The sequence below is a fragment of the Rhinolophus sinicus genome, chromosome 16, assembly GCF_057876585.1.
Source record: "Rhinolophus sinicus isolate RSI-liver-muscle chromosome 16, RSI-T2T, whole genome shotgun sequence".
In the NCBI taxonomy this organism is placed as follows: domain Eukaryota; kingdom Metazoa; phylum Chordata; class Mammalia; order Chiroptera; family Rhinolophidae; genus Rhinolophus; species Rhinolophus sinicus.
Genome location: NC_142516.1, coordinates 101,060,215 through 101,072,841, shown reverse-complemented (window position 1 = coordinate 101,072,841; position 12,627 = coordinate 101,060,215). Strand labels below are relative to the sequence as shown.

The window sequence follows — 12,627 nt, the reverse complement described above, 5'->3', positions numbered from 1 at the left end:
CCATCTGTGAATAACTCTCAATCCCTAATTTACTGCTGAAAGATTTTCTGACAGGGCCTTTTAATTAAATTTTCTTTCCCAAGTAGGGATGTAGAGGAATGAATTGCTTGATATTCTTGGTATTTCAAGAGTAAGATCATGAATATTTGGTTTGACAAGGCGTATTTTATTTCTTTTATTTTTATATGCTTGGGAAGTGTGTTTATAGAGAACAATATGTAGATCCATCTGTAAATGAGCCAAACTGCAGTTTGTTAAAAAGGGGTCGCACCCTGGAATGGCCCCTTGCCATTTTTGCTTCGTTTTAAAAGAAGGAGAGAGCACAGCAAGCTGCATCCCTCAAGGGATTCACTGAGCAAAGCAAAGAATAAAAAAGGCATAACTCCTGGGCTTAAAATTAGTGATCGACCAAAGCTGGAGTGGAAATGAGAGAAAACGGCAATGACAATTGACTGCAGGGAACCAGCAATAGGAAGTGAGCCTGACATCCCACTGAGTGGACCTGCAGAGAACTAGAGATAAAGAGTGAGAAAAATGTCACAGCTGATTCCCCAGAGCCTTTTCTTTCAAGGCTGTAAAACCCTTCCTGCTCTAAAGCAACCTGACACTTCTGTTGAAATGTGAAGCTACCACATAGCAAACAGGAAATTTCTCACCAGTTGGTATTTTCCTTTATCATTAGTTCAGTGATCCAAATACTGCCATTGTCTTGTCCTTACAAATCAGGAGGAGCCTGCAAACTGACAGTTAGCTAATAGGTGCCCTGGGCACCTGCCAAAAAATATTCTACACATAATGCTAGGCTTCTGATATAATTTACGAAGAAAACTGCCAAATTAAAGGGCACGTCTTCTTTCAAAATATTTTTCCTAGACACCAAGTTAAGAAAGGAAGGTTCTTGATTGGCCATGTAGTCCATTTTTCCTGTCTTAAACATAACTGACAACCGATCTGATTTTTTTTTCTTTTCTTTTCTTTTTTTTTTTTTTTAAAGCTGCAAAATGCAACTCCGTAAAAGCCTCAGAACTCATTCATGGAGGAATTCTTTTCTAACCTAGGTCTGCCTAGTTTATTTTTAGTAAAGACTGAGAACATCTAGACATTGCAAATTACTTTATCAATCAAAATTTAACATGTGAATGGCTTGAAAAAAATTAAATACGCATTACCCACTCAGGTAATTTTTAAAGAAATGTCCTTTATTACATTACTTTCATAAACACAAATTGGTCAGTTCTATTCTTGGTTATTTCCAGTGATAATTATAAGTTGTAATGTTTTCCCTTATGATAGTAAATCCCTTTGAAGCTCAACTGATCTTTACCCAACAAAAAGATTGCAAACATATGCGGTATTGTTGATGTTAGTTCTCGTATTTGTATAATATTTAACAATGTCACTAAGTTCCAAAAATCATGATCATATTTATTGCAAAAAGTATATATATTATGGATAGAATTGTGTCCCCCAGAAAGATATGTTGAAATCCTAACCCCCAGTACCTCAAAATGTGACCTTATTTGGCAATAGGGTCGTTGCAGGAGTAATTAGTTAGGATGAGGTCATATTGCAATAGAGTCCTTATAGGAATATGATGATGTGAAGTCACAGAGACACAGAGAACAGCATGTGAATGAAGATAGAAACAGAGAATGGAATTAACACAGCTACAGGCCAAGAAACACCGAGGATTGACAGCTACAACGAAGAGCTAGAAAGAGGAAAAGAAGGATTCTACTGAGTCTAAGAGAAAACATATCCCTGACAAAGTCTTGATTTGAGACTTCTGGTCTCTACAGGTGTGAGACAATAATTTCTGTTGTTTTAAGTCACCTGGTTTGTAGTACTTTGCATGGCAGGCCTAGGAAACTAATACAACATATACCATACATTTTGTGGGTATTAATTTTTATTAAAATAAATATGGATCCAGTATGGTAAGGATGCTGACCCTCAAATTAAGATGTGTTGGGAGAAGGAGGCAAAGTCACAGAATACATAGCAGATGTCTCTTAATGTCTTCTTGATAGAAAGAGCAAGGAGTAAAGTGAATTCTAGCCTGGGATCCTAGAACTGGCACTGCCGTGAGAACATCGTGGTATTTTATTTACTCACGGAACTCTGTGGGCCTTGCTTTCCTTACTTATAAATGAGGTGATGAAACTGGAACAGCTTTCTTTTTCTAATAAATAATATGTCTGTTCTTATTGCCTGTGTGTCAACTGTCAGGTATTAAAATTTAAATCCCACCCTGTTTTCCTAGACTTTTGGTAGATCCTAGGAAGTTAGAGAATTAAATTCACTGTAGTGTTAACCTAAGAATGCTAATTAAAAAAGAAAGAAGGTCATTTTGTGCATACCTAATAACTATAGTCAAGATTTATCACTGACTTTATTGTCCGTGATAGTTTCTTTTTGTTCATGCTGAGACATGTGGGTTAGTGATTATATCCACTATTGCCTCTAGGCATATAATCCCCAAGTCTTCTTCTTTAGTCCTAAACTTCCCCCAAAGATATAAACTAGACAGTGGCACCTCCACCTTGATGTCCTATGTCAATATCTCCTGATAAAAGTAAACTGGCATCTTAAGATGCTTAACCATAGAGCTGGGAGGACTATGGGTGGAGCTGGGCCCCTTGTTAACTATCTAGTCTTTACTTCCTGTTGAATTTTGTGGTAACTTCCAGGGGAAAGATGCAAATAAAGGGGAAGCCATGTTGGTCTCTGCCCTTTTTTTTACCATGTGGACGGCCGGTTGGAACACCAGCCTGTGAGTGTGCATATGCACACTCCTTGGTGGCTTTGTTTCTTTTTTTTTTCTTTTCCCGAATAAACTGTTCTTTTGGTGGATTTTCTGAAGTTATTTTTGCCGGTTGACACTCCTTATTGAATTCTTTATTATTTTTTAATAGCACCAACATCTCAGCAGCCAAACTAAAAATCTTTGTCATCGTGCTCCCACCCTAGCGTCAAAGCCCCCTGGCTTGTCTTCCCCCCTCAACATTCCCTTTCCCCTGCAACTCTTCCTGTCCCTTCCTGTCTAGTCACACTGCTATCATTTTATCTCACAGCCATAATGTATCTTTACCCTTCAGTTACATTATGGTAATAGCATCCCAACTAACATCCTCAGCTACTGATTATCTCACATATACCTTTCCTACCTAATGCTGCTGCCAGATGACTACAAAAGTTAAATTTTCATCACATCACTCAATTAGTCGGAAACTCCAGGTGCCTACCAACCACGGAATTCACTGTGCCATCTAAGATTCTCTATAAAGAACCCATTCTAACTTTCTTACATAACCTAATCTATATACTCTTATTATCAGAGCACATTGCAACTGGACTGGAAGTCACCATAACGTGTATCTTACTCTCTCCAGCCAGCATATTTGCTCACCCTGTTCCAATCTTCTAGAACACCTGTGCGTCTCTGCTGGTCAATGTCTTATAATTCTTTCACATTCAATCTAAAATCACATTCCCTGTTTGAAGGCTGTTGCTGATTCTTTCCTTAGTCCAATGATATGTCTTTCTTCCCTATGCTCAAATAACGTTCTTAATAGCACTTCCCATATTTTCTTTTGTATTTTGCCCTCATCTATAGACATATGCATTCTTGGCATTCCATTAACAGACTGACTATAAGCCATTTAAGGGCAAAAAGTATGTCTTACCCATTTCTGGTTTCTTGCAGCCCACTTGCAGTCACTTGTTAAATTTGTCTTAAATTGATCCTTCAAACTAAATTTCATGATATAGAAACCCACTAAGCAAAATTCACAGGGGTCATAGCAAAACTCCAATATCATGCAGAGATGTTCATAAAACTTTCGGGACCCTCAAAAAGATGATTGACTAGCATTACAGACCTATCAGATGGGCTAAAAACCAGTGCACTGACACCACCAAATGCATAAGGATGTGAAACAATGGGAACCCTCATACATTGCTGGTGGGAGTGCAAAATAGTGCAACCACTGTGGAAGATAGTTTGATGGTTTCTTACAAAATTGAATATAATCTCACCATACAATCCAACAATCATACTCCTTGATATTTACTGAAAACAGTTGAAAATCTATGTCTACAAACATCTTGCCAAGGATGCACATGGCAGCTTTACTCATAGTTACCCAAACTTGGAAGACACCAATATGTCCTTCAGTAAGTGAATGGATAAATAAACTATGGTACATCCAGACAAAGGAATATTATTCAGCACTAAAAAGAAATGAGCTATCAAGGCATGAAAAAAACATGGAGGAACCTTCAATGAATATTGATAAGTGAAAGAAGCCAATCTGAAAAGACTACATACTATATGATTCCATTTATATGACATTCTGGAAAAGGCAAAATTATGGAGACAGTGGTTGATAGAGGTTGTGATGGAAGAAGGGATAAATAGGCTGAGAACAGATTTTTAGGGCAGTGAAAATACTCTTTATGAGACCATAAGGATCACATCATTACAGTAAACATTTGTCCAAACCCATAGACTTATACATCACTGAGTGAAACAAAGTAAACCATGGATTTTGGGTGATTACAATGTGTCAATGTAGGTTCATTAGTTGTAGCAAATGCACCTCTTCAGCAGGAATGTTAACATTAAGGGAGCCTGTGTATGTGTGGCATTGGAGATGTATGAGAAATCTCTCTGTACCTTCCCCTGAATTTTGCTCTGAAACTTAAATTGCTCTAAAAAAATGAAGTCTAATGAAACAAAAATGACTGCCTATGGGTGTGTTACATCTCTCTGTACTTCCTAGAACTAGCCCCTCACCCTATTACTTAAATATAAATTCCTTACTTCCTACCTCCAGCTCTGTAGCTAAAGAAAATGCTCTCCTCAAGCATGACATGCCATGCTAATCACACAAAGAGAGACAATGGCATCTAAGTACATTCTTTTACTTCTCAAGGTAATCCTGATACCTGTCAAACTATCCACAGGTTGTTTTGATTCAAGAATATTTTTTAAAAACTGTTAAATCATACTAATCTGGAAAAAAAAATGAAAAGATGATGGGAAATAATATTAGAGACATTATCTCATTTAATCTCCAAAATCACCCAGTGAGTTTATTCTCATCTTGCAAAATAAAAAATGGGGAAGGGAGAGGGCCTCAGAGACAAGTTCCTTGTTCATGCTCAGTCAGCTTCAAACCCACTTTTGACCCCTAAGTCCAGGTTCCCAACATCACACCACCCTACCTCCCAGAAAGTAAAAGAAGTAGAAAACAGGTACTCATAATAGTAATGGTCAATCAGACAAGATCAATTCTGTGGTGGTAACCAGAGGAGAGATTAAATAGACACGAGGGATATCTGAGCTACATAAAATTAGTGGTCATAATTTGGTTAATTTATTTCATTCATTTTTATTTTCAATATTCAGAAGGTGGTTAACTTCATTTTTATTTTCCTAGTATATTGAAGTTAAGTTGGCTGATATAATCTCGCAAGACCAGAATAGTTTTGTAGTATAGTCATGTAAGTTGGAAAGAAATTGATGGGCAAAAATAATTGACTATATTAACCTAGTCTTATCCTGGGATAAAGATATTGAAAATTCCTGAAAGTTATCATAGTAAACTTTGTCTGTGTTCCCTCTCTCTGCCAGAATACTTTTTCCTTTTTTTAAAAAAAAAATTTCCCTAGAAAAATAAACCTGCAATTTTTTAAAGTGTGATCTTTGATCTTTCCATATTTGTGTTAAAATTTAAAAATTTGTATATAAGTAAGTTACTGCTAAAGGAGAGAGAGTTGTGCTCTTTTTAATAATAAAATACACTATGATTATTTTCATTTATTACTCAGAATTTTCTGATTCTGTCATCCTTAGTTTTAATTTTACAGTAAGGAAATTTCAAGTTAAATCATGACTTCAAACTGCTCTTTGCTGACTATTTTTACTGGCTTTTTAAAGACTAAAATAGAATGGTGAAATGCCATAGAAGCCCAAAATAATAAAAATTGAGTCGACTAAATCCTATGTTAAATTCAGAGTTTCTATCTATTTAAATTATGGAACATGGATCTCTTATACAATATTTATACTGATAGTGTTAAAGAAGTAAATATACAGCTTGCTTTAATATTTGTGTTCACTTGCGGTAAATTTAAGATCTGGAAGATTTGTTTCCTTCTATAAGTGTTTTTGTTTTGGAGTTTAGCTTACCTCTGTCTCAAAAAGAGTCATATACCTCCATCTGGTGGCCCAGTACAAAATATTTTTTCAAGATGTTTGAATTTTGTAGTTTCAAATTTCCCAGTTTTTAAATTAATACCATAATCATGTTGAAAATTTGTTGTTTAAAGTTCATGTTATAGTAAATGGTTTTCAAATAATTAGTGGACTTTAGGAAGTTAAGCATTGTCTCATCTGTTCCTCAAAGTCACTAATAATGATGAAACACAAATCTATTCTCGTGGCCACTGAAAATGCCATCTTCCCCTATTCCCCTAAAGAGAAAAAACAGTTTCTTTTAAATTGTTTGGTTTTTTTCCTAATACCATTTCACAGTGATGAATGCACAGCTCTTTCTAAAATTCCATTTCGTCAGCCTATGATTATTTAGTAAGAAACAAGATCAAAAGACATTTAAACCCAAGATATTTGTTTTGCTTTTCTCGCAATTTTGCTTTTTATTTAATTTGCTTTCTCGCAATTTACCAAATTCACACCTTTATTACAGAATGTATTTATTTTAGATTATTTTCACCAGTTTTCTTCTTTAAGAATCAATACTGATATTTATTGAACATCCATAAAATTGGAATTATGATCACTTTTTTCTAACATCTTTAGAATAGTTATGAAATCTGCAAATATATAATTTAAGTGTTTTTTTATTATTTAATATAAATGCACTTTTTTTTTCAGTCGTTAAAACATCTTCTCTCTTCATTCTGCACTCCAAAATCACTGTTCTATGCTAATCTTAGCTCTGCTCCCAAACCAGTCTGATCTCTTCAAAATGATAGCTAGGACTCACACTTATTTTTTTTAATGATAAAATAATGAATCCTATGTTAGAACAGAATCTTTTATTTTTTTGTTAAAGTCAAACTTCGAATTTAATTAAAACACCAATCCCCTCTTAATATACATTGATTGAAATTAGTGTTGGGGTATTTATTGACTAAAAATGTTTTTTATTACATGTTGCATATCGTGCCTAAACTCTTAATCTTGCTATGTTGATATTTATGAAGACCTTTATATTATCATAACGCTAGCTTTTTAGTCTATCAAATTTGTATTTTTATTGGATATTTCTTTCTTTTTTTTTTTATTTGATATGTCCCACCTGTGTCTCTTAGCATCATTTAAAGTGATTTGAGGCACGTATCAACTATAATTACATAATTCTTCATCACCTTATATTAGAAGAACAACATTTCCACAATTGTTAACGTATTCTACATATCAAATGCCATACAGATTGTAATCTCGCACTTTGTTGCTTTGGTTCACTCATTCTTTTGATTCATGCAAAGCAGTCTCTAGCTACTGTCCACTGTCTAATAAAAATCCCACTTGGAAAAAATGAGGAAGAAATATGCTTGATTAAAAGAACAAATAACTTATCTTCCAGAAGAGTCATACATCAATGTAACTGGAAAGTAAACATTCTTTTTCTTTTCAGAGGCGAGCTGCTGATAATTTAAGAAGACATCACCAGTATCAAGTAAGTTATTCTTCTATTGTATCTTGAAATTTGTATTAAAATTCAAGTACAGTCCCCTCTTCAGAACTGACTCAAGAAATAATTCGTATTTATGCACTGAATATCAATTCTGTTGTTTCAAAATGCCTCAGGAAGTTATGAGGAATCTGGTGAAGCGATATGTTGCCGCGATGATTAGAGATGCCAAAACCGAAGAGGGCCTGACTGAAGAGAACTTTAAGGTAACCGTTTTCATTTTAGTGTTGAAAGCACCAAAAGGCAGGTTCTGTAGAACGTGCAACCCGAAACAGAATATTTGAAATCAAAGCTGGAAGCTCAGCTGTGTGTTCCAACAAGACTGTGTCTTCTGATTTTTAAATTAAAGCCCTATTGAATTATCAAAAAAAAAAAAAAAAAAAGTGGTGACATTTCTTCTTAAAATACATTGTTTTCAAACATACTTAATCTGAAATGTCAAGGGGATTTATTTGGAGGCAGAGAAAATCCTAGGGCCTTGTAGCATTCTGACTTGCTGATCCCAGCAGCACTCACCTGAGTGAGCTCTAGTTTCAAAATTTCAATCTAACTTCTAATCCTGAAACATTAGGTAACCGAGGTGCTAAAAACAACAACAAGAACCCTCTTTGTGCTCTGCACAGCTTTGGTAGCAGGGATTTAAGGTTTGAGCTTAATTGTAATTTATAAACTTAGTCTTTCTCCCTGAGTGTTTTTTGTTTGGTTGGTTGGTTTTGTTATTTTTTAATTCTTGCAGAGGAGTTAGTGGGTATAAAAATACCTGTTATTCTGCATGAGTTTTTAGAGATTTTGGAAGAATGATTAAAGTCAGTAAGATCTTATAGGCAAATACAAACAAACAAAATTCCAACAGGAGACTTTTAACAGAGAAAAGCAGCAAGTTTGACAAAGAACAAAGATAAGCAGGCAATTCAGTAAGAAAGTAGATACATTGCAAAACTTAAAGCACAGATTGAAAGTTGACTAGAATCCATAATGTTCTTGGCAGACACAAAATCCAAATTTTGGAGTTGAATGATTCATGGTGCTTTGGGAGATAAATTAGAGGCAGGAGACGACCTCAAAAGCCACCATCAGGTCAGACTGAGAATTCAGATATCCAAAAAGAGAAGAAAAAAGGGTGAATCTCAGGAATGCTGTCTGACTTGACGCATTTTGCAGGACGAATTGGCTGACCCAAGGGTTGGGGTAAAATCAACTCCAAGGTGTTAAACAATGGAAAGTACTGCCAACTCTAGAAAAGGTAGACTACACTTTAATTATTTTGTTATCGATGTCCCTTTGGACAGCTAATTGTGCCTTATTAAAAATCTTTACAAAATGCATCCCTGAGGCAGTGTGATGTGACTTGAAAGCAGATGAATATTGGAAGAGGAAATATTTGAAACTTTAGTCCCCCCCAAAAAAACAATGTACTTAACTACACAGTTGTGGAAAAGAAAACCCTTCATGTTCCTTTTCACATCAAGCTTAGGAAGTCTCTTTATTACCTCATAATGCCACAAATGCCAGGAAAAAAACTGAAATTCTAGGTAGAACCACTGGAATCCTAGCTCTTAAAAATGAGTGAAAACACATCAGACCCATATATGAAATGTGTAAATGACGTTTCCTAATGTTTATTTAGGTCACAAACTAATTTGATCATTTTAAATTTCATTTAGGAACTAAAGCAAGACATTTCTAGTTTCCGCTTTGAAGTCCTGGGGTTACTGAGAGGCTGCAAACTCTCTGCAGTCCAGTCCGCTCAGGCCGCGAAGGACTCTCCCAATTCAGCAGACTCCGATGAAAAGAGTGATAACGAAGGTAGCAGCAAAGACAAGAAGAAGAACTTCAGCCTTTTCGATTTAACCACTCTGATTCACCCGCGATCAGCAGCAATTGCCGCAGAAAGACACAGCATAAGCAATGGCTCTGCCCTGGTGGTACAGGAGCCCCCGCGGGAGAAGCAGAGAAAAGTGAATTTTGTGACCGATATCAAAAACTTCGGGTTATTTCATAGACGATCAAAACAAAACGCTGCCGAGCCAAATGCAAATCAGATCTTCTCTGTTTCAGAAGATGTTGCTCGTCATCAGGCTGAAGGACCCCTGGAGAGAAATATTCAACTGGAATCTCGAGGACTAGCTTCCCGGGGTGACCTGAGCATCCCAGGTCTCAGTGAACAGTGCGTATTAGTAGACCATCGGGAAAGGAATACGGACAGCCTGAGTTTACAGGTCAGCAAGAGAATGTGTTCGTTCAAGTCAGAGAAGGTGGCGGTGGAGGACACTGTTCCAATAATACCAAAGGAGGAGCACGGCAAGGAAGAGGACTCCAGCACGGGCTATGATGTCACCCTCCCAGACTCAGCTACCCATGACGATTATGTGACCACAAGATTGTGATACTTGAAGGAGGAACCGTTTATCCTACGTATACATATTTTCCATTGGGGGGAGATGTTTAAAAGTAAATTAGCAAATGCTAACTTACACTTTATAGCATTTATCCACTGTGGCATAATAATGTGTAACATGTTTAAATAAGGCAAAGGCTATCGAAAATCCTTGTTTTGGACCCTGCTTTTGCTTTCACAATTTGTTTTACAATTTTTTCGTTGTTGTTGTTGTTAATAAATAAATACACCATGTATTCTTGTACTGTTGCAATAACCCACATGAAATTTTTAGCTATCTTTTTCAATTAAAACAAATGCAATTACTTCATGTGGTAGTTGACTCCTATAATAGATATTTTTATATGCAAACATCAATGTAGCTGAATTATTAGAGCTTTTTATAAATTTTTAGGGTCTCTAGAGATGGGTACTAATTAAGAACATTTCACTTAGCCCTACAGTTTAGCTTTAAAAGACAAAAATTAGCAAATTATTTCTTAAAAACATATAAATAATTATAGTATGCAATTAAAGCAAGCAAGCCTTCTTCTCATGGAGTCATGATCAAACTCTTCCTTAAAAGTGAAAGTCAAGTATACTTTGTAGAGTTTTAGTTTGTGCAGTTTTTCCTTTCAGAAAGTAAGTTTTTCTAATAAATTTTAATGGTTGATGATTTTTACCGTTTTGCCAGAAAAAAATTTTACTTCAAGTTTGTTTGTTTGTTTAATGGCCCTTTTCAGGTTCAACTGCTGATCAGTATAAATACCATGTTTCCCTGAAAATAAGACCTAGACAGACAATCAGCTTCAATGCATCTTTTGGAGCAAAAGTTAATATGAGACCTGATATTTATCGTATTATATTATATTATACTATACTATACTATACTATACTATACTATACTATATTATATTATATTATATTATATTATATTATATTATATTATAGACCCGGTCTTATATTATGTAAAATAAGACCTGGTCTTATATTAATTTTTGCTCCAAAAGACGCATTAGAGCTGATGGTCTAGCTAGGTCTTATTTTCAGGGAAGCACAGTATGGGGCTTTACGAATAATGGAATTTCAAAAAGGAAAAAGTTCTCATTGCCACACAGGAATCACAATAAATTAGAATAATTTAAGCACCTCAAACCAAGCAAAGTGATTGCATGCTTATAATACCCAGGTGATAATTCATTCTAACAATCTTAAATCTAAGCAAAATTAAATTCTATTTTCAATTAGTGCGGTATTGTAGTCAGTTCAAAAGAAGTACAAAAACCTAGTAGTTTCCTCTTCTTTCCCACAGGGACTGGTATATAGTTATTTAAAATTAAAATTACCCCAAAATAATTATTAATCTTAGCAGTGGCTATAGAAATACAGTTTTCCCCAGAAGGACAACATTCGTAATTGCTTGTTTCTTCTGTAGTTTTTGAAGTAATTTAGCATATATTACACTCCTTCACTGAACTACTAAGAGGAAAATGTTTTCACCTGATATAAAACAGAGACTGGCAACTTTTAAAGTTTAAACTGTATAACTTGTGTCTAAGCCACCATGGAAACAGAAGTTTCCTCATTACATGCAATTTGCCTTTATTTCAAATTAATAGAAAAATGCTGAGTTCATTTTATTTCAGAAATTACCTCCATGGAATAGACAAATTCTGTGTTTTCCTGAAAATAAGACCTAGACGGACAATCAGCTCTAATGCGTCTTTTGGAACAAAAATTAATATAAGACCAAGACTTATTTTACTAAAATATAAGACCAGGTTTTATATAATATAATATAATATAATATAATATAATATAATATAATATAATATAATATAATATAATATAATATAATATAATATAATATAATATAATATAATATAATATAATATAATAATATAATATAATATAATATAAGACCGGATCTTATTTTAATTTTTGCTCCAAAGGCGCATTAGAGCTGATTATCTGGCTAGGTCTTATTTTTGGGGAAACACAGTTGTATTTGATTTAGCATTAACCAAAAACTGCACAGTGTTACAAAACCCAGTTTCTGATATTCATACATCAAAAATAAGGAATAACAGCAGTAACAATGCCAGCCACTGTTTTATGTGCTTTCCACATATTAGCACGTATGTGCTGCTCATAATGACACTTTGAGGTAGCTACTATTCCTACCTCCACTTTATCGATGCAGAAACTCAGGCAAGTACTAACTAGGTAGGCTAAGGTTCACAATAAGTGATGGAGCTATGAGGTGTCCTTCAGAGCCATGTCCTAACCACTGCACTGCACTGCCTCTCAGAACATAAACAGACCAAGCAAAAACATGCACATAAAAACTCTGAAATTTAAGTTGAATAGCTACTTTCCAGTGACCTGGAGGGGACTAACAGGATACCATGACTTTTGGTTTACTATTTCCACTTCTGAAATGCTATGTTTTGAGCGAGAATGAATTTAGTAAACTCCATAAATGTCTGTCCCTTCTTGTAAAGCAAGAAGAATGTGCAAAATTAA

At 35.0% G+C, this 12,627-nt stretch overlaps 1 protein-coding gene across 5 annotated transcripts in view; it reads left to right on the top strand.

Moving 5' to 3' along the window:
* TRPC4 (transient receptor potential cation channel subfamily C member 4) overlaps nt 1-10,427 on the top strand; it is a 212,004-nt gene extending 201,577 nt beyond the window's left edge. For all 5 annotated transcript variants that reach the window (XM_019736606.3, XM_074329992.2, XM_074329993.2 and 2 more), the window contains 3 exons: nt 7,668-7,709; nt 7,841-7,930; nt 9,389-10,427. In XM_019736606.3, coding sequence (XP_019592165.3) covers nt 7,668-7,709; nt 7,841-7,930; nt 9,389-10,111 — 855 coding nt within the window. In that variant the 3' untranslated portion in view covers nt 10,112-10,427. The remainder of the gene's footprint in view (nt 1-7,667; nt 7,710-7,840; nt 7,931-9,388) is intronic.
* Nucleotides 10,428-12,627: the final 2,200 nt, after the last annotated feature.